At 43.4% G+C, this 25,481-nt stretch overlaps 2 protein-coding genes across 8 annotated transcripts in view; one reads left to right on the top strand and one right to left on the bottom strand.

Moving 5' to 3' along the window:
• The window catches only part of UBN1 (ubinuclein 1), a 43,974-nt gene extending 26,033 nt beyond the window's left edge, over positions 1-17,941 (bottom strand). Inside the window, exons 1-7 of one of the 2 annotated variants that reach the window (XM_068565584.1) lie at positions 17,124-17,941; positions 12,629-12,916; positions 9,035-9,121; positions 8,383-8,478; positions 7,888-8,022; positions 7,063-7,166; positions 5,917-6,355 (exon numbers count right to left, since the gene is read on the bottom strand). In XM_068565584.1, the coding sequence (XP_068421685.1) occupies positions 5,917-6,355; positions 7,063-7,166; positions 7,888-8,022; positions 8,383-8,478; positions 9,035-9,121; positions 12,629-12,877 (1,110 nt within the window). In that variant the 5' untranslated portion in view covers positions 12,878-12,916; positions 17,124-17,941. The remainder of the gene's footprint in view (positions 1-5,916; positions 6,356-7,062; positions 7,167-7,887; positions 8,023-8,382; positions 8,479-9,034; positions 9,122-12,628; positions 12,917-17,123) is intronic. The other variant, XM_068565585.1, reaches the window with a different exon arrangement.
• A 33-nt stretch (positions 17,942-17,974) lies between these two features.
• The window catches only part of GLYR1 (glyoxylate reductase 1 homolog), a 36,497-nt gene continuing 28,990 nt past the window's right edge, over positions 17,975-25,481 (top strand). For 4 of the 6 annotated variants that reach the window (XM_068565588.1, XM_068565589.1, XM_068565586.1 and 1 more), the window contains exons 1-3: positions 17,977-18,059; positions 19,109-19,145; positions 20,092-20,171. In XM_068565588.1, the coding sequence (XP_068421689.1) occupies positions 18,022-18,059; positions 19,109-19,145; positions 20,092-20,171 (155 nt within the window). In that variant the 5' untranslated portion in view covers positions 17,977-18,021. Of the gene's footprint in view, positions 18,060-19,108; positions 19,146-20,091; positions 20,172-25,481 lie in introns of all 6 variants that reach the window. The other 2 variants (XM_068565591.1, XM_068565590.1) reach the window with 1 other exon arrangement.

The raw sequence follows: 25,481 nt of genomic DNA, 5'->3' as shown, positions 1-25,481 counted from the left end.
ATTTGAAGATCTTTAGCAAACAAAATAATGATAATAGTAATAATAGCGACAATAATAATATGCTGCTTTGGCATTTAAGGACTATAATTCTTTGAAAATTCATAATCTAATTAGGGTATATCATGAACTCTATTACTCAGACCACTGGAATGACTAACATACCTGACTACCTATTAACACAAGATAGAGCAGGTTGCTATACAGTGTTTTGCTTCCCATGAGTACACAGTTAATAACACCCTGGATGGCAAGCCTGGAGACTCCTGAAGCAACCACAGTGGGCAACCAGGGCACCGAATGCACAAGTGAGGAAAGCAAACTGCAAAAGCCTGAACCAGTGGTTCTCTATTTGGCTGCACACTGGAAGTACCTGGCAGCTTTCCCCACCCTAGACCCATCACATCAGAATCTCTGGGGAATAATGTATTCCTTAAAAGAGGCCTAAGCATCAGTACTTTTTAAAAAGTAACTCTGGTGACTAGCATGCAGAGGATCGAGAACCACTGATCTAAACCCAAGAGTTGCTGGTCCAAAGTCTTTAAGCAAAATAAAATTTCAGGCTTGATATATAACAATGATGGCAAACAAAGACAATAAGGTGATTGTCTTAAATGAAATGATCAATCCTGATCAACCCTCTGAAACACCCACCTTCCTCTGGCCCCACTGGCCTTCCTCTCACTGCATCCTCTGGGTCCTCTCCTGACCTCTTGACTGCATTCTGTCTCCTCCACTAGCTCCTTAGCTGCAGATGGGCTCCCAGGTTCTATCTAGAACCCTCTTCACCTGATAATGTCTCCCCCTCAGCTTCAAAATAACATAAACACACACAGGTCTCTCAAATCTAAACCTACTCTATACACTTTTTTCTAAGCTCTGGACCAGAATCTTCAATTACTTCTATGAATGAATGACCCTCTAGTATACAAACTTGACTTGTCCAAAACCTAACCTACTAGTTTCTGCTCTGCCTCCTCCTGTGTCCCTACTTCTAATAACAGCACTCCACCCTTCTTAAATCCTTCCACTCTTCTTTAGAACCCTTTGGCAGCCCTTCCCAAGCCTAGAATCAAACCCAAACTCCTCCACCTGGTATTTAGGGTCCTTTAGGATCTGGCCCCAGCCATCCACTCCAGCCCCTCCCACCACATACCAGGAGTCTTCATTATCCAACAACTTGCCCATCCTCAGCCCTGTGCCCTGGCTTACTATAAGGCCTTCTCTCCCATGAGGCTGGCCAAGCCTGCTGCCTCCAGTCCGATTCCTATGTACCCCCAAGAGCTCCTCTTTCACTTCCTCAAGTCTGGCTGTTCACCTGACCATCTAGTTGGCCATCCAAACATGACAGAGCTTGTTTCATCCTGCTCTGTCCCACAGCCCGTTGTTTACATGGCTACCAATCCATCTGTATAACAAGCTCATGGAGAAGGACAACTGCATCTTACTCATCAATATATTTCCCACAGCTGCCTATCACATAATGGCTACTTAGTAAATGTCAGCTGAGTGGATGAATGAACAAACAAATGAACAGATTATCACTGAAAGAATGAAAACTCGAGGAAGAAAAGCTTAGTACCAAAAAAAAACTTGCAGAGGATATGCAAAACTCAAGCACGGCTAGAGGAGAGCGCAGAGGCCTGAGATAGCAGGTGGAAAGGGAAGAAAGAAAGGGTGTCACTGTAACCCATTCACTTGCCCTTTCTTATACTGTCAGAGGATTCGGAATCCACTGTGGCACCTTTAGTGTACTGGGATTATGACTTCAGTTTGAGAGAAAACAAAACTGAGTCTTTCTGTTGCTTTAGCTTATACACTGCTAGTTATAAGATGCAGAAGCACCTTCATGTTAATTCAGCCTAATTAACACGTATTTCAAATACCTGTTTGTCAGACCCATCAACAGCTCAGGTTTCCAATCAATTTTTTTTTTTTTTTTGGCCGCACTGTTTGGCTTGTGGGATCCTGGTTCCCTGACCAGGGATTGAACCCGGGCCCTTGGCAGTGAAAGCGGAGAGTCCTAACCACTGGACCTCCAGGGCATTCCCGCCAATCAAATTTTATCTTTAGATATCAGCCATATCAGAAGCTTTCTGGCTATAAAATTTTTTTAAGTTTTTTTTTTCCTGATGCCTTTTGAAATGTGTTTTTTTTTTTTTTTTCTGATGCCTTTTGAATCCTGTAGACCAGTATCTCTGAGGATTTGGTTTTATACTGAAGATAATTAGTCAAGTATAAAACAAAATCCTCAGAGATAAAATTTAAAATAAATCTAATTAAAAGAGCAATTGGATATATATTTGATAGTCTGCCAGAAAGAAGTGACATCCCTCAACCCTAAAGACAGACACCCTTGCCCAAGGAGTTGTATGAATCAATCAATCCTAGATTAACTAGGAAATGAAGTTAAACCAAACAGCCAGATCATGCTGATTTACAATAGTTCCAATAGCCTTTTAATGAGCTCTTTTATTCATTATAAGAAGAGCCACTTGTAGCCTTTCAGCACTGAGATCACAACCTTATATACTGTACCTGTTTTTGCTGAATAGAATGAAATCTGGCATGATTTTCTTTTTTAAAAAGACCAAACAAGTTGTTATTTTTTTTCTACCTTATTCTCCTTGGATCCATGTCTCCCTGGTTTTGCAATGCAAGGGTTCTAACTGTATAGGAGGGTAAGCAGTGAGCAGGTAGAATGGTGGGTGACATGGGGTCTTTGTTTCTTTTCTATTTTTAATATCAGTATCATTTCCATTTTATGCTGGATTGAAGAGGACCAAAACAGAGCTGGGTCATCTGTATGGAGCAGGCTGAGTAGCTGCCAAACCACATCATGACAGTAAACTGAAGGCGCAACATACCTGAACTTTTCAACAATCAAGACAAAAAACACAACCAATACATATTAAGAGAAGACAGGGGTAAGGCCATCAAATCAAACCACTGGGTTCCCTGGGGCCCATAAAAATGTACAGTACAAGAAAGTAAGAAGTGGAAAATGAGCTAATATGAGAAGAAAACAGTAACATTTCTGGAGTATCCAAGGTCGCCCTCTTGGAGTACCTCTTTAACATACATAAATTTTCAAATGTTTTTTTAAAAGTTTTAAGTATCACATCTACTTAGAAGTCAAATCTAACTTTTGTTTCCAACAGCAAAAACTTCTCCCAGGGAGACTGATACACGTAAGAATAGAATCTGCTTAAGTACAGTGGTGGACTGCAAACAGGACCACAGATTCCTCGCCTCCCAGTACATGCATTCCCCCATGGAGAGGTGGCCTCTAGTTGGTGACTTGCTTTACCAATACACTGTGGCAGAAGAGATGTGGTGCATACCACTTCTAAGGCTAGATCATGAGGGCCTTACAGCTTCCACCTTACAGCTCCCTCCTGAAATGCTGCCCTGAGACTGTCGTGCCCTGAAAAAGCCCAGGATGAAAGACGGGAGGAGAGAGAGGCCCTGCCATCCTGGCTGTCCCAGCGCCAGCCCCCATCTTGCCCGATGAACACAGCCCCGAGAGCGAGTCCAGGCAGGACCAGAAGACAAACCGCCGGCCAACCCACAGTCAGGAGAAATGAGTCACTGTTTGAAGCCACCAAGTTTGGGGGCGGGGGTGTAGATTTTTAGACAGTGGTAGAAACTGATACATGTATCCTCTAGGGCCAAGATTTAAAATCTAAACAAACTATTACAAAAATAAAAGAAGAGGGTAAAAAAGAAAAAGAAGGGGAGTGAAATATAAAGTGAGAAACACATAAACACTGCTAATGTTATAGTTATATACATCAAGTTTAATTTAAAATTTAAAAATTCAATGTCCAGTTCAAGATCTAGGACAGGGCCTCTTATTAAGGATCCAAATACCCATGCGTGGCTTTTGAAATTATACGCAATTTTTGTGTACATAGGTGTTTTTTTCCCTGGGAGGAATCTCTTTGCCAGAAGACTCTCAACAGAGTCTGGGTCTAGAGCACTCATGCACACATGCAGGAGGCTCCAAGTGCCCCAAGCGGAGGGCCCTGGTGGGAACGGAGCAGCTGGGGATCTTTTAGAGTGGCATTAAGTAACTTTCTAAATTAAGCCTTCTTTTTCATGCAACCATTAAAAGTAATGAGGGCTTTATAAATAATATTTATTAAGTGAAAAAAACAGGAAATTATTCACAACTATAATTACAACTGCATGAATACACACATACAGAGACTAGAAAAGAATATGTAAATTGAAAATAGTTTTCAGATTGGCGGGATGGTGGGTAATACCCACTTCCCACTTCATTTCCCAAATTTCTTAATGCTGTTATAGGAGAAGGGGCAGGTGATGACTGAAGTATCAATTTCACATTTGAACATATTTTCAAGCCAGTATGCCTCCTGGTCACCACCTCCTCACCAGGACCCGAGCCTACCTTACCTATGGCATCCTGAACCCTGTCTCCACCGTGCCCAAGAGACAACCAAGACCTGGCAGTCACTGAGGAAGGACAGCTTGCTCACTGTCCCCCCCAACAGACTCCAGAAAGCGAGGTTTTCGCAAATCACAACCCAACGCCATTTCACATTAAACCACTGTTTCCACTAGATTTGTCCATCTTTCCCAAGAAAATGAAATAATGAGTCTAAGTTATCAGACCAGAACACAGTCTTTGGTGGGAATAGGGACACATCCAAGAGCCATTTTTACTTTTCTCTAAAAAATGACTGGCTACTGCCACATAGATCTTAGCTCACTCAACAAGGCTTTCAGAAGCTACAAAATAATTTGATTACAAACCAGAGGATTGAAAAAAATAAGGAGTAATGTTTTCTAACATAAATTCTGAGAGAGAGCACAGGACAGTATGCTCAAACATGCCAAGTTCAGATTCAACTATTTCCACCTTAACATCCTGTTAAGATATACTCTGAATCCTGACATGTCATAATTCATTTAAATGGTTATGTTCAAACAGAATACTGTGCATGTTCTACAAGGATGAACTAGAGCTCTGAATAAGACATTTGAATTATTTCACATGTTGTGTTCAAGTGTTTTTTGGAAGTGAGAAAATCATTTGTAGCAGTGGTTAACATTTCACCCTGCCCTAAAACACAAGGGATATTATACACAACAGAGATTCTGAATCACTGGTTTAAAACTTAAGCTATAGAGTGTAAGTACCACCAGAGTTGTGTCACAAGTCATGATGTCCACGGTAAAACGGTATTTTAACTAAAAGTCATCATAACTAACAACCCGTGCTTGGTTTATAGTCAGTATTCATGTATCACTGAATTGACAGTCCTTAGTGCTCTAGGGATCAATTCCCAATCACCAGGGGGAAAACAGGAGCAGTGTCTGCTATTTTCTGAAGACTGTTATTGTTTTTAACATGGGGCATGGACAGCATTTATGGTTCAGCTCATTCTTATTTAGCACAATTTAGGATTCCTGTAATCACTACCTAACACTGGTGACGTGCAAGTCCAGGGAGCAATTAAACCCAGTGGCAACTAAGCATTGCCCCACGTCCAACATATGACTGCAAACTTCTGTGAATTTTCAAAACCTTCAGAAGATTACTAAAAATATGGATCTCTGCCTCAGCTGCCTGCTGCCAACATTAGTGTCAGTCTATCATACAAAAGGAAAGATACTCTGACAGGCAGAAAGTAGGAAAAGAGAAAATCTCTCCAGAAGACAGTAAATTCTCCAGGAGTGAAGGAACCATGAAAGGCTGAGAAATGATGCCTGACAGGCAGAGCTTCCACTGTTCCCTCACTTGGGATGAGAAGAAAGCTTGGAAGAGCTGACACTGGAACTGCCCACTGACTAAGGGTTGCTCTAGGCCACGAGCTTCGAGTGGTTCGGGACCAGCATCAACTGCCCAAACTGCTTCCAGGAGAGCCCGGCCATACCATGTCACCATACCTGAGCCAGCTCCTTAACGCGCTTCTCCAGGGGCGCAGGCAGGCCTTCGGGAAGGGAAGAGGGCTGCCTGAATTCCTGGTCCAGTCCCACCCCAAGGGAATCGCTTTCATCATCCATATCGCGGAAGGGGCTTCCTTCTGGAGACTCACTGAGCAGCTGCTCCAAGTCCAAATCAGTCAGCGAGTCCATGGCGGTGGCCGCCTGCAGCAAGTCGTTGTCAGAAGTGGAGCCGAAGAGCGAGAGCAAAGGGTCAGAGGTGCCCTCCAATTCCCGCAGGCCCTGAGCTTCCACCGACGAGACTGCTACGGGCTTATGCTCTTCGTCCCTCTTCCTCTGAGCCTCTTTCTCCTTCTGAAATTTCTTCAGCATCTCTTTAACGCTCAAAGCCCCAGAATACTTCTTTTTCTTCTTCTCCTTACTGGCATTGAGGGCTGTGAAGCTGCAAGCAAGGGGGAAGTCAGTTATTAAGGCTGCAGTACACCTCAAAAGGGAAATTCAGAGGGGCTTCAGCCCTTCTCCCAGCGCAATGGTCTCCAGGAACCTCAGTCACAAGTCCACCCTGTTACTCCTCCTCCCTCCTCTTGGCATACGGAGCTCCTTCTTGCTGGGACCAAAGCTTGAGATTTAATATAGGTTAGCAAAACAGTATCACAAAATGCTACATATCCGATGGGTTTTTAAAAACCACTGCCAGGCTGAAATAAAAGGTTGCAAAAAGGGGGGGGGGTAAGAAAGATATTTAAAGGGAGAAAGCAGGAGCAGCAGAGAGCAGCAGCAACTTGAAGGGCGACTGGGGTGAGACCAAGTGAGGCAAAGGAAGCAGGACCGGAGAAGACAAAGGGGGAACAGACAGGAGAACTGGGGCAGAGGAGGGGTGCCCAAGAGAACAGGAAACATCAGCAATCACACACTGACAGAAATAGCTGCCAACACTGACAGTGGGACAGAGAGAACTCTGATGTCTGACACACAGAGATGTGAGAGTACAGACTATGCCCACATGGCACCGTGGGAGGCATGACGGGGAACGCAAGGCCAGGCCCTGCTGCCTCTTCTGAAGCTGTGAGGAGGAGGGCGAGTCAGCTCCCAGGTGTCCTGCCCTAACAGTTCAGACGTCATCCTAGCAAAGAAGCTGCTGCCTCTCACCCGGCTTTGGAAAACTTGGACTTTTTCGATTTCTTCTCCTTGTCATAAGTGTCATCTTTTTTCTTCTTCTTTATCTTCTCACCACCTTCCTTCAACTTCCGCTTCTGAGAATTAAAGACAAGGCACAGTTACACGGCTCCCTAACTCTGGGAGCAAGTGCACTACACAGCACCGGCCTTGCTCCGCCCAGGGTACATCCTGAGAGCTGTCTTACTTCCTTCACGAACAAAACCTTTCCGCTCAGTCCTTGGACCACAGACCCACAGGTCAGGACAGCATTCCCACTGACAGCGGCTTCTGGGAAACCCGGGCCTGAGGCAACAGAGGCCATTCTGCAGCCTGAACAGTTTCTGGTTTAAAATGAGCTATGTGTGGGCCTACCTTGCATTTTAAACACACAGGCAGTGGTAGGTAGCTTTCAAAATAAACTTATCTTAGGGCTGACTTGTTTTCGTTGGGGTGACAGCCCTGGGAACTGAAGTCCTCTACATGTCCACAGAAGAGACACAGCAAGCTGGTGCAAACGCCCCTCACTCCACACCCTTCATTGCCCTCGTCCCCGCCCTGGGACCACCTCGAGGAATGAATCCCTGCTGAGCCTGCAAGGACACAGGCATGGATACAATGACCGAGACCTCCAGGTTCACGGCACCTCGCCACAGCACACGTGTGAGAAGGGAACCGCCAACCTCGGCACAGCTGGTGCCTTTCCGCCAATCTCCTGAGTCATCCTAAACCAGCACGTATTCTGACAAGTCACCTACTGATCTCATAAGGTCATGTAAAAAAGCACTTCTGAAATCCAAAAGCGAGCAACGTTCTAACCTTTGGAGATTTTTTCTTCTTTTCTTTAATGAAGTCATCCTCAGATTCCGACGCCTGTCTAAACTGCAGCGTTCCCGAGTTAATGTAAAATCCTCCATACTTTGTAGTCAAAGAAGCAGGAACAAGCTCATCGTACTGAAGGGGGGAAAACACACGGTCAGCTCCAAGGTCTGTACTACAGTCCAAAGGTGCAGAGCGCGTCTCGAAAGAGCAGATGTGACCATGTTTCTCTGTCACATTTCAGGCAGCATGCTAAGACATGTTTCTGGTCAATCACCAATGTCCGAGTCAGAAGGTGTTTTGGACATCTCTGATCACCGTTTTCATAAAGGGAACCAAGGCCCAGATCAAGGTGTCACTTCCTCTCCCTTCAGTGAAGCTCTTTCCTCGTGCTAAGGGCACATCCACTGACTCCACCCCCAGCCTCCAGGCGCTGTCGGTAGATGCTAGGGTGCAGTGGTTCTGGTGGTCTCAGAGGTTTCATTAAGTACTTACCGCCTCAGAGTTATCGATGAAGGAATCAGATTCATCATAACCATAACCCATATCAATCAAGTCCTGTATTCGGTCTTTTCTACGTTTCTTTCCACCCTAAAATTTAAAATTGATCACATGCTTTTTTGTACTTGTGGTAAGAACACATAACATGACCCTTTTAACAAATTTCTAGGTCTAGGGTCACAGGGTTTTTTTTAATACACAGAATTAATTGTTGCCTTGAACTCCATCAGCTAATGACTAAAGGTTATAAAGCACTGGAACAGTCTCATACACACACACACCAAAACCTCATTCCCTGAAGACCTTTCAAAATAGGACAGATTTGTAAATGCATAGAGTGGCCTAAGACAGAAGAAAGAACTAAATGGCTTCATATGCTTTGCACCAAAATGTTATTCTCAGGATAAATTCTAAGGGTAAAAGCCCCTTATTTATTCATCCGTTTAGCTCCACACATGAGTTCCTGCCGTATGCGTTTTCTTATCTTAATGCATTTGTTTAATAACTTCATTCTGTTCTCTCCAAGGTCTACACTTGTTTCCACATCAGTGTTGATTAAATGATAAACCACTAAAGGAATATGGAAATGTCTGAAAACCTCTCCCACCCAACAAGGTTGTTTTGTTATCCAACAGAGAAATCTTACATATTTTTCTTCAAATTTCCGGGCAAGGGCCTCCACTTTATGCCTTTCCTTTTCTTCATCATTGAAAGGATCCGAGAGATCTTTCTTCTGTAAAGAGACCATTCCACAAAAATAGGAGTCACAAAAAAATTCCCACAATGCTATTCCTAGTGCCTGCACTGACTCAACACCTATAAACTGCATAATAAAAACAATTGTTTTTCAGAAAAGACAAGGTAGAATACATGTTACCTTCCCATCAGTGTTTACCTTAGCTGTGTAAGAAAGTAAAATTTCCATTCACAAGATTCAAGAGAACTTGACTAAATGCCTACAATCGCCCATCACACGCAGCACTAGGTCCTATAGGGCTCCAAATATGGCAAAGGGACTTTAGTCAGGGGATGCTCAACCCGTGTAGAACTGTGTTCCAATATAACTGATTTCCTTTGTAATCCTAAAAATTATTTTATGCATTTAAAAACATTATTCTAAGAAGGGGTCCATAGGCTTCACCAGACTTCCAAAGCAGTCAATGGCTCAAAAAGGTTAAGAACCCACTGAGCATAGGACAAGCTCTTGACAGCTATTCAGCCTTATTGGTTAGAAGAGTGGTATGAACTTGCACTCCTCTCAGAGCTACAAACAGTCAAACCCAAGTTCATGGCATTACCTTTCCTTGGAAGCCTATCTTGAAGGATCAATAACCTCCCTTCCCTCCCAATCTCAATACTCCCTCCAGATACTTTCATGAGGTTTTCCAAAGTTTATTTATATTCCATAAACTTACTCTTACATTTTTCTTGAGAAAATTTTTCAGAGTTGGACCTTAAGCTTCCATGGTAAGGAATCTTAATTTTAATAAAAAACTCCTGTACCAAATACACTTAAGACTTTGGAGTCCAAAAACACTAAAGATCAGATGCTTGTTTGAAAACAAAATTCTCCCATCTCACCCTCCCATCTCTGCCTACTGAAACTCCACTTACCCATAAAGGATCAGTTAAATGATTTAGGACACACACGTACAATGGGACGTTACAGAACATGTACGTACCATAAATGGGTGGTCTTTAAAACAGCTTGTCTGTATCTTCTAATTTTTCTACAATGATCACATGTAACCTAAGTGGTTCAAATAATTTTAAGAAAACCCACCCACTTAGAGCAGCGCTGGATTTAATGCATACTCCTTAATGCCCTGCAAACAGCAGTCATCCACTATTTCCTGAATGTATGAAGGTCCAGCTCTGTCTCAACACAGCATCTGGAATGTAAGCTCCTCTCTGTCTAAGCCCTCCGGGGCCTGTATTTGTACCAGACTTAAACCATTACCACATTGTGACTTCTGCTACCTGTGCTGGTGTAATCCTCCTAAAACATCTACAAGAGCGCAAAGTTCCTGTAAGGTTGGGACGGCAACTTCCCCACGTTTACATAGTCCTCAGCGTAGCACAGTGCCTTCACTTTCTAAGATATACATGCTAAGTGAGTTAATACATGAATGTGTCAGATTACATTATGCTTTGAACACTGCAGAGTAGACATGTTAATTCAGGAGTTCTGAATCTGAAGGCCAGGAGTGAATCCCCTGAAATTGGATCCAAAGTTCTCTGTGTAAGCCCCATGCATTTTTCTGCAATTGAGGAGGGCATGTGAACCCCCAAAAAGGTGAAATCAGAGCACTGGAGTTCAAATTTCAGTTGACCTACTAATTTGGTTTGAGCCCGTAAATAAATACCTTAACCAATCCCTGCTACTCTGTATTCCTCTCAAGGAAGAAAATCCTGTTCCTACTTTGGAAAAGAGTTTATGAATGGATATGAAATTACTTTTTCTCATCCTGACCACTGGCCCTCATACAACAGGCTGACCCTTGGCACAGACTGAACTGGTTTCCATTCAGCCAATCAGATCTTTACCAAGGAAACACATTTTTATCTGAGTAAAGAAAAGTGGATAATCCTTCTAACCAAAGGCACTCACTCCAAACAGCACAACCATGGATTAGACTGCTGGAGCACTGGCTCTGAGGCAATCTGCTAGAAATCATGCACCTCCATGATCTCATCCACACACCCCGCCCCCCTACCCCGCAGACACACTGTGGGCCAGGTACTAGCCTAATCCCCATTTCACTGAGAGCCACTCTAGAGATCCAAATGCTGCAAATGCAGGACCCTACTCACCTTTCCCTCAGAGGCCAGCCTAGCACACAGGTATACAGTAGGTGCTTATAAATAAATGCTCTTGACCTAGCTCCTACTCAAATTGTATGATTCCATTTATATGAAATACAAAAACATGCAAAACTGATCTCAGCTGTTAGAAATCAGAACAGTTGTTACCCTTGAGGGCTGAGGCAGTATTTTGGGAGGGCAGAAGGAGGGTTTCTAGTGTCCTGGAAAATGTTATATTTTGTAATCCAGGTGCAGATTACATGGGTGTTTGTTAAAATCCATCAAACTGTATATTTATCATATGTGCACTTTCCTTATGTACATAATTCAGTTAAAAAGTTTATAAAAAATTTTTACAATGTTAACGAATTGCCAAAGTATCAGTAATAACTGAAGCTGGGTAATGGGTACATGGGGGCTTGTTATACTATTCTCTCTACACTGTACATGTTTGAAACATTCCATACTAAAAAAGTAAAACAGTCTGCCAGGAAAATAAATAGATCGTTTAAAAAACATTTAAGAAATCAAACTGGGACTTCCCTGGTGGTGCAGTGGTTGGGAATCCGTCTGCCAATGCAGGGAACACGGGCTCAAGCCCTGGTCCGGGAAGATCCCACATGCTGCAGAGCAACTAAGCCCGTGCGTCACAACTACTAAGCCTGAACTCTAGAGTCCGAGAGCCTCAGCTACTGAAGTCCACACACCTAGAGCCCGTGCTCCGCAACAAGAGAAGCCACCGCAATGAGAAGCCCGCACACCGCAACGAAGAGTAGCCCCAGCTCGCTGCAACTAGAGAAACCCCGTGTGCAGCAACAAAGACCCAATGCAGCCAAAAATAAATAAATAAATAAACTAATTAATTAATTAATTAAAAATCAAACTGATTCTCAAAAGCCCTAAAGGCTGCCCAATTCCAGTGGGGAGTGGGGGATAAGAAATCCCAACAAAAACAAAACCCACAAAAATAGGATTCTATCCATCCAGGTAAAGAAACTATCCAGAATATTACTTTTCAAAAGAGATGAGCAGGCTGTGTCTTTTGCTTGCCCTCATATTAGGCACAGTGAGATTCCCTTGGAAAAGAAAAATGTCCAGCATGAAATTCCAGCACTGGAAAAACCAGGGACTAGTCACACTTACATGTAACATTTATAGACTTGGTATGAAAAAATTTGGTATTTATTCATATTAGTTAGCCATAATTCAAATTAGCCTTGGATGTGCCATACATTTTCTCTAGCATAAATCAGGAGAATGGTTCTAGAAACAATTCTATCCCTTCCTGCCAGAGGAAAAACCAGCAGACCTTGTGCTTGCTTTGGGGGGGAGCCCAAAGCCTCTCTAGTACTGCTTCCACCCTCCAGAAGCCCCATCCACACACGCTGCCCAGAGCATTAGATCTGCAGAGTGAGCTGGGGTCACTGGGGTATACCTTGTCTGCAGGCTGAGGTCCTTTCACCTTCCCTCGTAAGTTCTTCACCAGCTCTGGGTAGAAGAACTCTGGGCAGCGCTTGTGATCTGGCTCAAAGAGAGTAAGTGTGATCCGAACAGCTGCTGCAGCCGGCTCAGAGTCCTGATGCTGTTCTGCTCCCCCAACCTCCTCTTTCCGGGATTTCTTCAAAAATGCAGGATTCAAAGAACCTGGGAGAGAGGTGAACTGGACCCTGTGGGGCTCCGACATGGCTACCAACAAGTCTTACCAGGTGTCACTGCATGGCTTCTGTTAACATTGAAAAGAAGAGCCAGGTCAAACCGAGATGATAAAAATGGTGATTTTTCTTGTTCAGTTACACCGATTTAAGTTTAAAAAAAAAATTTCACTGTCAAGAAGAATCACTGTTAAATTTATCTTATCATTTACTGCTTTTTTCTTCTTAAATACTATTTATTTTAAATATAAAAAATTTCATATAGATATGAAAAGCACCCCAAATCCTATCATTCAGAGATAATCACTGTTTAGCATACTTCCTTCCAGTCTTTTTTTTCTATGCATATTCACTAGATTCTCGACACTACAGAACCCATGCTGATAGAGCCTTAAAGAATCCTCAGAATTGCAAAGAATCCTAGAGAAAACAGGTTTTCATTTAATTTATCCAATACATTTTTTTTTTACTCCTGGCTGAGAATAACCTCTTTCTTAAAACCTCTTTATTTTCATCACCAGCAGTTTACTTTCATGTAGGGCCATTCTTCACAATGACAGTTTTCATCAGTTCAGAGAAGTACTGCCTACCCCAGGATAAGTAAGACTGCTGTCTCAGAAGCAGTATGGCTAGGCTCACTTCTGAACACCAGCCTCTCACGACCCAAACTTGGGCCTCAGCAAAGTGACAAATTATCACAGGCCAAAGACCTTCAAAGTTGCTTGGAAATGATCAAAGTATATTGTGAACTCCAGAATTCCAAGGATTTACAGAATATAAACATGTAAATCACACTATATATTGTGTGTGTGTGCTTTATGTGTAATTTTGTGTCCTACCTTTTAAAACCCACATTCTACCACACCAATAAGAATATTCACTGTAGCCTTGTTTGTATATGAAAAATGATAGAAGCAACCTGAGTGTCCAACATTAAGGGAATGGTTGAAAAAATCGCAGCTTCTTTATTGATTTGTAAGGGCTTTTGACTTGTTATAGATATATAAATAATAAATATGTCATGCCTGTCATATCTCTCATACTTTCTCCTGCTTTGCTATTTACTGTTTAACTTTGCATAGAGTGAGGTATGATGAAAGAAATTTTAGCTTTTTATGCAGTTAAAACTAGGCTCTTTTCCCTTATGGCTTCTTCCATTTCTTTTATGCCTAGAATGTCCTCCTCCAAGTAATTCTTGTAAAAGAATTTACCCATTCTTGTTTTATAGATGCATTTTTCACATTGAGCTCTTTAACCCAAATTGAATTTACTACAAGGTGAGAGGTGAGGCCCTAACCTGGTTTCTCCCCAGCATCAATCACCAAATAATCCCTCTTTTCCCTGCTGATTTGGCATATATTATACATGTCTTTAGTATCTTAAGGTCTATTTCTGAAATTCATCCTGTTATATCCATCTAGTATCTAGATTCCTGAACCAGTACAGCACTGATTTGAAAAATTCTATGGTATATTTCAACAACTTAAAGATTCATTTTTATTATTCTTTTAAAAGTAATACTTTGCTATTCTAGCCTATTAAGTATTTCAGATCAATTTAAAAATCATTTTGATAAGTTCCCCCAAAAAGCTCACTGCATTTTGAATGTAAATGAATCATAAATGTGAATTAGTTCAGGAAGATTTATATATATCTTATATATCCATATACATCATGTGTATCTGTATACATGCAATATTCACTTCTTCTATCATGACCATAAAATTGTGATCTATAAGACCAGGTAAGGGAGTAAAATATCTAAAAATGAAGAGTTAAAATAATTCTAATTAGAAAACAAAGCAACTGGCAGCAAAACAGGTTGGTGATGCAAAAGACCATCATGCACTAAGATGTCAAAAGAAATTCCCCTAAAAGAAACTTTCAAGGCCCCCACAACAGTCGTGATTCTCTGGATTGTGGAAATAAATCCCAGCTGAAAGGGATTTCATAAAGGTCCCCCACTCATAAAAGCAGGCAAAGTGAAGGTGAAGGTGAAGGCATAAAGGTCCCCCACTCATAAATGCAGGCAAACTCTCACTGTAAGAAGAGAATCTGCATGTTAACTGATGGGATGCAGAAAGGTCATCTTAGAAGTGGGAACTAGGTCCCTGCCCTTGACCAGGCAGTAATTTTAAAATGTAACCTTATCTCGGCCCAAATTTTAGATAGTGTAACTTCAATCAACCCAGATGGTAAAAATTCATCTCTTGGTTGTGTAAGTGACTTTGCAGGCCTGAGAAATTACAGTAGTAAGACTAGAAAATAAAGTAAATCAAACCTACAGCATATTAACACTTAGATTTTGGTTTAAGTTTTACAGTCATCGTGATAATTGCTGTTGCTTGTTACTAAGTCATTTCAAACATTTAAGAGTATCAGACATTTTAATGAATGATGTTAGACTTACAATTTTAATCTGAAATGCTTAAGGGAACATAACTAAATTTGAAAGTGTGCTTTTAAAAGACCTTACATTTACACGTTTATTAGACTTAAAAGAGTTAAGTCCTTGCAAAGATTTAACTTCTAGGTTTACAAGTTCACTGTTTTAGAATTTTGAAGTATTTGAGAGAACAAGCATATAAAGCTTTAAATGCAGTGTAAAACATTTAAGGGAATTTAATTTCGTAAAAAAGAGCTCATTGTTTATGGGAATTTAATCTATTAAACTGTTGCCTTAATTGAAACTTTGTCAAAAATCAAACATTTATTTTTACGTAAACATTCTTAGATTTATAAATAAAAGATCTGTCGACAAAGCTTAAAAGGCTTTAAAAAAGCTAAGCATTTAAATACTCAATTTTAATGAATTGACCATTAATTCTAAATATTTATTTATTTATTTATTTATTGTTGGCTGCGTTGGGTCTTCGTTGCTGTGCGCGGGCTTTCTCTAGTTGCGGCAAGTGGGGGCTACTCTTCATTGTGGCGCGTGGGCTTCTCATTACGGTGGCTTCTCTTTGTTGCAGAGCACGGGCTCTAGGCGTGCAGGCTTCAGTAGTTGAGGTGTACAGGCTTCAGTAGTTGTGGCTCACGGGCTCTAGAGTGCAGGCTCAGTAGTTGCGGCACACGGGCTTAGCTGCTCCGCAGCATGTGGGATCTTCCTGGACCAGGGCTCGAACCCATGTGCCCTGCATTGGCAGGTGGATTCTTAACCACTGCGTCACCAGGGAAGTCCCCATTAATTCTAAATAAAAGTACAGTATTCTACAAACAAAAGCATCCCTCTTAAAAAACTTCAACTGATGTTATCCAAGAAATACTAGCCTCCTTTTCCATCTCAGGTTATTCCCAGGAATAGTACTTTTTGTTGTTCTTACATATCCTCTTAATCATATATTCAAAATGATTATTGGTGAAACATAGAAAAACTGAATTTTGTATGCTGATTTTATAATTAGTCTGTTCAATGAACTCTTATTTATTTTAATGGTTTTCCCTTAACTTTGTTTTTAAAAATAGGCTCTCCCATCATTCACAGACATGAGAATTTTGTCTTCTCCTTTCTGAAAAATTATGTTTTATTTTTGTTTCATGTCTTATTGCATTGGCTAGAACTGCCAGGATATCAGACAATATATTCTTTACCATGTTCCTGACTCTAACGGAAATGTCTCTAGGTCCAGTGTGAAGCTGATTTAAGATTCATGTATTTTATGAAGTCATTCAAGTATGCTTCAATTCCTCAAAAATAAAGAATTTCTGAACTAAGAGAGTGTGCTGAATTTTATTAAGGTATATCCTGGAAACTCAAATACGCTTTAAATGACCAACTCGTCTTTAAAAAAACACAAAATAGTTAACAGTAAATGACAGTTCCTGAAAACAGCTGACGGTACTTCAGGGAAACTGAACTCCAAAGAGAAACCAGACTGCGGACAAGCCAGTTCGCTAAAAACCCGTTTACAACCAGTCTCCCTGTAACAAAACGCCCATAGGAAACGGCGTGTGGACCTGCCACCTTTTCAAGCAGGCGGTGACTCAAGAAAAGTCCGGTTCTAAGTTAAGTCAACACCTGACTTAACTGTTTGGGTTCTGGAACTGGGATTGGGACCTTTACATTTTTTTATTTTCTACCTGGGATGTTGACGTTTAGGCAGACGCTGTGCTGAACTGCTGTTCACAGTTCCCCATTCAATGGTTTAGTTTTAACGTACTGAAACTACGCCTAGCATCTGCCTTCCTGCTGTCACAACAGCCTGCTCCCAACTTCCCTAAAAGTGTCAAACTACAACAAGGCTTACATGAGAGCCCGGTCCCGACAAACACACGCACCTTTGTCACCGGCGCAACGCAGGCTACGGCCCCGCGGGCCGCACTCGTCCCCCCGCGGCCGTCCTCATGCCGGCCCGGGAGCCCGGGCTGCGGCGCTGCTAGCGGCCGGCCCCCGAGCCATGCCTCCCGGCGGGCGGCCGGCCCGCGTCGCGGCCCATGGCCGGGTCCCCGCGCGCCCGGGGGGAGCTTCGCCGGCCGTGCCGCCGCGCCGACCCAAGAGGAAGCGGAGAGACGCCGGCTCCACGCCGGCCAGGCAACTCGGAGCCTCGGGGCGGGCAGCACTTCGCCCCTGGAGAACTTGGGGCGCGGACGCAGGCTCGGAGCGGCTCCCCGGACGCCGGCCTTTAGAAAGCGCGCTCCGAAGGACCTGTCCGCCGCCCGGGGGCGGTCGACCACGCAGAGCCCGCCAGGTGCGGGGCCCCGGACGCGGGCGGAGGCTGTCTTCCAGGCCGCGCTGAAGTCCGTCAGGGCAGCTGCCGGCGCGGCAACACGGCCGGCCCCGGGGCCCGCGAGGGACTAACGGCCGTAACGGAAGCGCCGAGGGGGAGGGAGCTGGAGGCCAGGGCCTGGGGGCGGGGCGGCCACAGGGCCGGCTCCCTAGCTCGTTTGGCCGGCCGCACCGTCGCCGCCGCCTCAGACCCCGGCGCTTCGTTGTCACAAGCCGGAGGGAGGGGGAAGGAGCCGGGAGTCTCCGGGATCCGGCGCGCGGAGACCGCTGCTCCCGAGTCACGTGCTGCTCGACCGGCCAATAAGTCCCGACGGGCGTGGTGACGTCAAAGCAGCGGCGTGGCCGGTTACGGCCGGCCCCCGTCATGTGACAGGGCTCACTCCAATGGGCGGCGCCGGGGCGACCTGATGTTCCCGACGGCCCGTGCGTCGGCGGTGGTTGGGTGGTAAGATGGCGGCTGTGAGTCTGCGGCTTGGCGATTTGGTGTGGTGAGTCCGGGCTGCCAGGGCCAAGCGAGGTTCGCGGGGAGCTGCTTCCCTAGGCCTGAGGTGCACGGCCCGCCTCGAGGCTGCTTTTCTATGCGCTCCAGATCGTGGAGAGAGGGCGAGACAGGTGCCGGCGCTGGGAACGAAGCCGGGCGGAAGGGGCAGCCTGGCCCCGGGGGACTGAGCCCGAGGCTGGCCGCAGCGGGCCCGGCTCTGAGCTCCGAGGCTGCCCGGGGAGGGCTGCGCTCCGAACCCGGACGCCGGCGGCCACCGTGCGGGGAATGCCCGGTGCCGTGCGGCTCCGGGGGACGCCCGGTCCTCGCCTCGGGGTCTGGCTACGGCTCCCGGGAAAGGAGGAGAGCCGGAGAGCCCGCGGGGCCATGTCGTCCGGGCAAGCCCGTCGAAACCTGCGTTGCGATGGAACTGACCTGTGTGGGCGGCTCAGCCGGGGGTGTCGAAACCGGACTGCTGGCGCTGCCCTGTGAAGAAATGGAAGGGGGACTTTTCCTTTACAACCGAAGGGTTGGCAGTGACCAGTACCTTCTTGGGTGCCTCTCGTGGTCTGCTTCTGTGTCCCAGACAACCGCCCGAACCGAGACTGACTGTCGCCGCCTCCCTCGAGCTGCGTAGCTCGTTTCTCGACCCAGAGGAAGGGCTTCCATAAGCATTTGTCAAAGCCGGGCTGGTGAATTAAACCAGACTTTGTAAGGGGAAGTCTGTGTTTACAGAGCAAACTGCCCCCCCACCCCCGTCACGTCACGGAGAGGCTCTAGACAAACGACTCTTGGTGGTTTTGTTTTTCTGTGTTCCTTCTCACCAGCAGAATGCCCATGCCTTATGCACATAAGTCTACAATTTTGCATAGCATTTCTAAGGGACTTGGGCCTCTTGGGCCTAGCTGTGGAAGTCACGTTAAGAACTCCGGGTTGCCAGCTTTTGTTCTGGCACTTGAGGGTGGAAGTGGAGATTTAGGAAAATAAATTGCATGTTGAGGGAGTTGAAGATGGACTGGCTTTTCCAGGGCAAATGCTGACTCTCTGTGTTTTCTCTAGGGGGAAACTTGGCCGGTATCCTCCTTGGCCGGGAAAGGTGAGTGTCTTGCTACTAAGACGTTTGAAGTCGGGTTTGAGGAAGGGGAGAATGTAAGATGTATTCCCCCTCAGTTTCTAGCATTGAGTTAAACTGGACTTATTTAAATAACACTCGGAATTTTTTTTTCTTTAGTATCAGTTTATTTAGAAACGACAGTATAATATAAACCAGATCCTTTAATCTGCAGTAAGTTATTATTTCTTGAATCAGAGGTGGTTTGTGATAAAGTCTTTTAACCCTGAAAATCCATTCTAACTTGAATTTAGCTTTGCACTTAAATCTAACAAAAGGAGAAGCAAATAAATTTTCCAGGAAGAAAAATCTAAATGTAGGTTAGTGAAAAGTCAAAGTATTTTTGTCCCAACTAAGTTTAAATCTTTTTTCCATTTTACCATATGTGCTACTCCAGTGCATCTTTGCAGAAGTTGGCATTCCACATTTTGCATGAGGCGAGCCCTCATAGCTTTCCAAATGTTCTGTTTTTATATTCTTGCTAGGAGCCCAGGAAATGTCTTTAGACTGTCTCTTTGCAATATGGCATTTTCAGTGCCTCAGTTGTTCTTCATTGTCGCTATTACCTGTCTCAACTCTTCCTGCACAGAAGTATTTTTAAGAGTATTCTCTATGTTTCTTCAGTGATGACAGGCTCACATTGCAGGGGGTAATGACGTTGGCCTTAGTTTTAACTGCTTTTAAAACAGGGTCATTTTAGTAAAAAGTGTATTGTATCTGCTGAACACTGTAGATCATAGTAGCTGTAGGGAACTCCTAGAATATTTGCACATTTCCACATATCTCAGTAGAAAAATGACAGATTTGGACATAAACTAGGCCCTGTGTTTGGCTTTGTTTTTTAAAATGTATTTCTTTTGTTTTATTTCATTTTTTTTCTTACCAACTTATACCTGTGGAAAAAAGCCTTTTTTTCCCTTTCATCCTCTAGATTGTTAACCCACCCAAGGACTTAAAGAAACCGCGTGGGAAGAAATGCTTCTTTGTAAAGTTTTTTGGAACAGAAGATCAGTGAGTAGTGCTCACCAACAGTTTCACTTTCCCTATGTTTGGGAGTTGCCCTGGGTTGAAGCTGCCTTGTGAATATTCTACGGATCCTAGTTCAGTCTCATTGTAGTCTATAAGAATGGCATATCATTCTGGCTTCATACCTAAGTAAAAGGTGCTATTCTTATCTCCCAGAAATTGTCCTGGGACCAATAACAATGTCAGTCAGGTGGGAAGTGGGGTGCCACCTTCCAAATATGATAACCTCATTGAGATCAGTTCTCACGTCTCTTTACCCAACCCCACAGGCAGTTCCTTTTATCAGGAACTGTTTGGTTCTCTTTTAATGGTTGTTTATCATGGCTCAGGCATGAGGTATACAGTGAAAGCTAAAATTTCATTCATCTTAAAGTAATTGTTTAGTCTTGTTCTTGTAAAACTAGATGATTTGATCTAGCGTTCTAACAATAAAGCTTTTTTTTTAATCTTTACTGGAGTATAATTGCTTCACAATACTGTGTTAGTTTCTGTTGTACACCAAAGTGAATCAGCCATATGCATACATATGCCCCCATATCCCCTCCCTCTTGAGCCTCCCTCTCATCCTCCCTATCATCCTCCCTATCCCACCCCTCTAGGTCATCGGAAAGCACCGAGCCCATCTCCCTGTGCTATGCTGCAGCTTCCCACCAGCCAACTGTTTTACATTCGATAGTGATATATGTCGATGCTACTCTCAACTTTGCCCCAGCTTCCCCCTCCACCCCATGTCCTCAAGTCCATTCTCTATGTCTACATCTTTATTCCTGCCCTGCAACTAGGTTCATCAGTACCATTTTTTTTTTTTTTTGGTTTCATATATATGTGTTAGCATACGGTATTTGTTTTTCTTTTTCTGACTGACTTCACTCTGTATGACAGACTCTAGGTCCATCCACCTCACTACAAATAACTCAATTTCGTTTCTTTTGATGGCTGAGTAATATTCTATTGTATATATGTGACACATCTTCTTTATCCATTCGTCTGTCAATGGACATTTAGGTTGGTTCCATGTCCTGGCTATTGTAAATAGTGCTGCAATGAACATTGTGGTACATGTCTCTTTTTGAATTATGGTCTTCTCAGGGTATATGCCCAGTAGTGGGATTGCTGGGTCATACGGTAGTTCTATTTTTAGTTTTTTAAGGAACCTCCATACTGTTCTCCATAGTGGCTGTATCAGTTTACATTCCCACCAACAGTGCAGGAGGGTTCCCTTTTCACCACACCCTTTCCAGCATTTATTGTTTCTAGATTTTTTGATAACGGCCATTCTGACCAGTGTGAGGTGATACCTCATTGTAGTTTTGATTTGCATTTCTTTAATAATTAGTGATGTTGAGCATCTTTTCATGTGCCTCTTGGCCATCTGTATGTCTTCCTTGATGAAATGTCTATTTAGGTCTTCCGCCCATTTCTTAACTGGATTGTTTGTTTTTTTGATATTGAGCTCCATGAGCTGTTTGTATATTTTGGAGATTAATCCTTTGTCTGTTGTTTCATTTGCAAATATTTTCTCCCATTCTGAGGGTTGTCTTTTTGTCTTGTTTATGGTTTTCTCTGCTGTGCAAAAGCTTTTAAGTTTAATTAAGTCCCATTTGTTTATTTTTGTTTTTATTTCTGTTATTCTAGGAGGTGGGTCAAAAAAGATCTTGCTGTGGTTTATGTCAAAGAGTGTTTTTCCTGTATTTCCCTCTAAGAGGTTTATAGTGTCTGGTCTTATATTTAGGTCTTTAATCCATTTGGAGTTTATTTTTGTGTATGGTGTTAGGGTAGTGTTCTAATTTCATTCTTTTACATGTAGCTGTCCAGTTTTCCCAGCACCACTTATTGAAGAGGCTGTCTTTTCTCCGTTGTATGTCCTCACCTCCGTTGTCATAAATTAGGTGACCATATGTGCGTGGGTTTATCTCTGAGCATTCTATCCTGTACCATTGATCTGTGTTTCTGTTTTTGTGCCAGTACCATACTGTCTTGATTACTGTAGCTTTGTGGTATAGTTTGAAGTCAGGGAGCCTGATTCCTCCAACTCCGTTTTTCTGTCTCAAGATTGCTTTGGCTGTTCGGGGTCTTTTGTAACAGTAAAGCTTTTTAACCAGATCTGTTTTAGAGTTGAAATCAGGACTATTAATTTGAGATTCTTCAATAGGCCATGTAAGAAGTCACAGTGAAGCGAAGAATGTATATTTGAGTTTCCAGCAACTTGTTTAGCTTTCTCATCACTCCATCAAGTTGATTGCCTGGGTCTAGCTAGATGGTTTGATTTAAGTAGTTGTGTTTCTATTTATGATTCTTACAGGAAAACGTAGCTTTGGGTTTGAAAAATGCCTGTGACTTTTCGGATATATCTAATACCAACATTTAAAATATACATTTGTAGAAAGCGATATATAATATTCCATAGGAAAATCTCTTACAACAGTATTTTTCACTGGCAAGCTTATGTGTCAGAGTGCTCATCCTGGTTTAGAGTTTGCATGGCATGTCTGTTTTCACCAAAAACATATACAGACATACCCAGCCCCAGTTTTTGTCACAAACCAACTCAGCAGCCTTCTGGTGGCAATATTTCAAGGGAGTCACTGGCCCAGAGCTGTGAGAGCAAGAGACAGTCTGGAAGAGGGAATGTTCTGGTAATGCCTTGAATTTCACAGCAAAGATTGTCTGGATGCAAACAAGTATGATTGTACAGCCACACTCCACATTGCTGGACACCAAAGGGAACTCCCAGGAAAGCAAATGCTGTGGTCCCCATCTTCCAGGAACTCAGGACAAGACATAAACTCAGGTGACGAGACATAAACATTTTAGATGGGATTAAGTGCAGAATGAGTGATGTGTAGAATTATTGTTAAAGGGTTCTAGAACAAGGAGAGACCGGCGGAGAACAGCTAGGTCAAAGAAGGTTGCTGGAGAGATGGGATTTAGGTCAAACTCTGGAGGATGGCTAGAATTTGGACAGGCAAGAATAGTAAAGGCATTCCAGGCGGTGGGGCTACTGTAAACCACTGGGAGTTAAGTTGGATTTGTGGACAGAGAGAGCCTTCCTGTGTGAGTTAAAGAACTTGTGCTTGGGGAGAACAGGGGCAACGTGGTTGGCCCAGCTTGGTTAGCTAAATGAAGAAGTACACAAGTCTGAAACATATGGGACCTCATAGAAAGTGGGGAGTTAATCAGCTTACAGGAGACCTGAAAGCTATTGTGTTTTTATGATAATTTTTTAAATGCTGGAAGGCTAGAAGAATAAACTGTCGTCCCTATGTATACGAAATACTACAAATAGGACACAGGAAATTGGAGCTGAGGGAATCTCAGCACTCAAGCACTCAACCAGGCAAACCTTTGAAGCCAGTGAAAAGGATGAGTTTCCTGGACACAAAAATAACGTGTTGGTGGTGGTGATGATGTGATTTCTAACTAAAGTTCTTTGAGGAGATTCGTAAGCAAGTGGATACACAGCAGTGGCTAGATATAATATCTTTAGTCTTCTAAACCTCCTTGATAGTGTTCGTAAAAAACCATTTAAAAATTAAGCTACCAGGGAACTAACATGTTAACTTTTTGTGGCTAAGCAGTTGCCTTCATGAAAGGAAACAAAGGGTAAGGATCTGCAGTATGTCTCTAAAGGGAGAAGGGTTCTTAGTGATCAGTGTTAGGCAGATTTTATTTAGAATCTTTGTATTAACTGAAGGCAAAATCTCCAGATTGTTTGGTAGCAGCGAATTACTTTGGGGAAAGAGCTCTGGCTTGTTACCAGCCTAATGTATATTCAGATACCACTTTTGCGTGCTCTGTGATTTGGGCTGCTTCACTTTTCTAAGACTCTGTGTCCTCATCCACATGTGGGGATAACACCCCCTACCTTGTAGTTATGAAGAAGTAGCATCACTTACTCATAATATTGGTTGGCAAGAGCAGGTGTTCGACAAACATCAGGTCGGGGTATAGATCTGTTACGAAAGAAGAAAGCTGATAAGAAGCAGGTGGCTTTAAGGAAAATGTGCGAGAGAGAGAGAGAGAGAGAGAGAGAGAGAGAGACAGACGGACCCTGCCCATGGTAGGGCAGAGTGGGAAGGATCTGTGTTTGAAAAGAAAGGCATCTGGGAGTTGGAGATTCCTAAGGATGTCAGCCAGGTCTGTTCTTTTGACCATAAAGGCTTTGAACACAAAACAGTACATTGTTCCACCTTTTTTTGTTTGGTTGGTTTTGTTTTTTCCTTGTTACTCTTTTTTCTTATTTTTACATCGTTCCACCTTTATGTAAAAACTGTATCGTGCCTCACCAGGAGTACTATGTGCTGTCTAATCTATCATCCTAATGGGATCTGTTGGAACTAGTCAGCATCGGGAAAGGGGACTGAATCAGGTGAAAGAGAGGACTCTTTAATGTGAAAAAGCGAAGACCGAGAAAAAAACACCATCAGAACTGGTGAAATAATGAGCGGCCTTAAAGAGATAAACACTGACTTGTTCATAAATCCTCAGGTGTTTTGACAAGGGGCACTGTGAGTAGAATAAATGTTGTGTGACTGTGTTTAGGACATATATAAGGAGAACTGTGTGAGACGTGGTTTAGACAGGAAATGCAAGTGGATTTTTTAGGGATGAGAATGACTTTCTATGGGCAGAGCTGTAAGTGGCTACAGCAGAGGCTGGACTCTACCTCACCTTTAATGCTTGATGCCAGGGAGAGGGTCGTGTGCTCCTGGCACGTTCTAGGGGCTCCGTTGGTCACTGGGCCCTGACCTCGGTGGACATGTTCTGACCCAGTGAGGCTGTTCTTGTATTCCTGAGGAACATAGGATTCAGTCAGGGATGTTCAGTTTCAAAACTGACATGCTTAAAATACAGAGAGAGATGTGATTTTTTTATGTTAAGCAGGGACTTTTATTAAAGAGTAAAAAGGGCAGCTTCTTAAGATCAATGGTGATTTCAGTCTTTTAGAAACCTGATTTTTCTCTCTTCCTCTTCCAAAACATCTAGCAAATTATGTTGACTTCCCACTGGAAGAGGGAACCAGGAAGAGAGGGCCAGGGGTGATGTCACCTGGATGGCAACATAGTTCGTTCCTGACTTTGCTCCCCCTCACAAAAAGGAAGCGAGGAATAGACCTTCCCAACCAGCCTCCCCTGTGAGGGGAAGGACTTAATATAAAATGGCTGGATTCAGCTGAGCCTAGGTGGCTACGTGGGAACTGCCCACAGTCCATTTCTATTTTGCAAAAATTCAGAGGGGAAAATAACTTCAGTGTAATTTTGCCAACTCCACCACATGACCACAACCAAAGATTAA

The sequence above is a fragment of the Eschrichtius robustus genome, chromosome 16 (genome assembly GCF_028021215.1).
Source record: "Eschrichtius robustus isolate mEscRob2 chromosome 16, mEscRob2.pri, whole genome shotgun sequence".
Lineage (NCBI taxonomy): Eukaryota > Metazoa > Chordata > Mammalia > Artiodactyla > Eschrichtiidae > Eschrichtius > Eschrichtius robustus.
The sequence above is the reverse complement of the archived record's forward strand: the minus strand, read 5'-3'. Positions and strand labels throughout refer to the sequence as shown.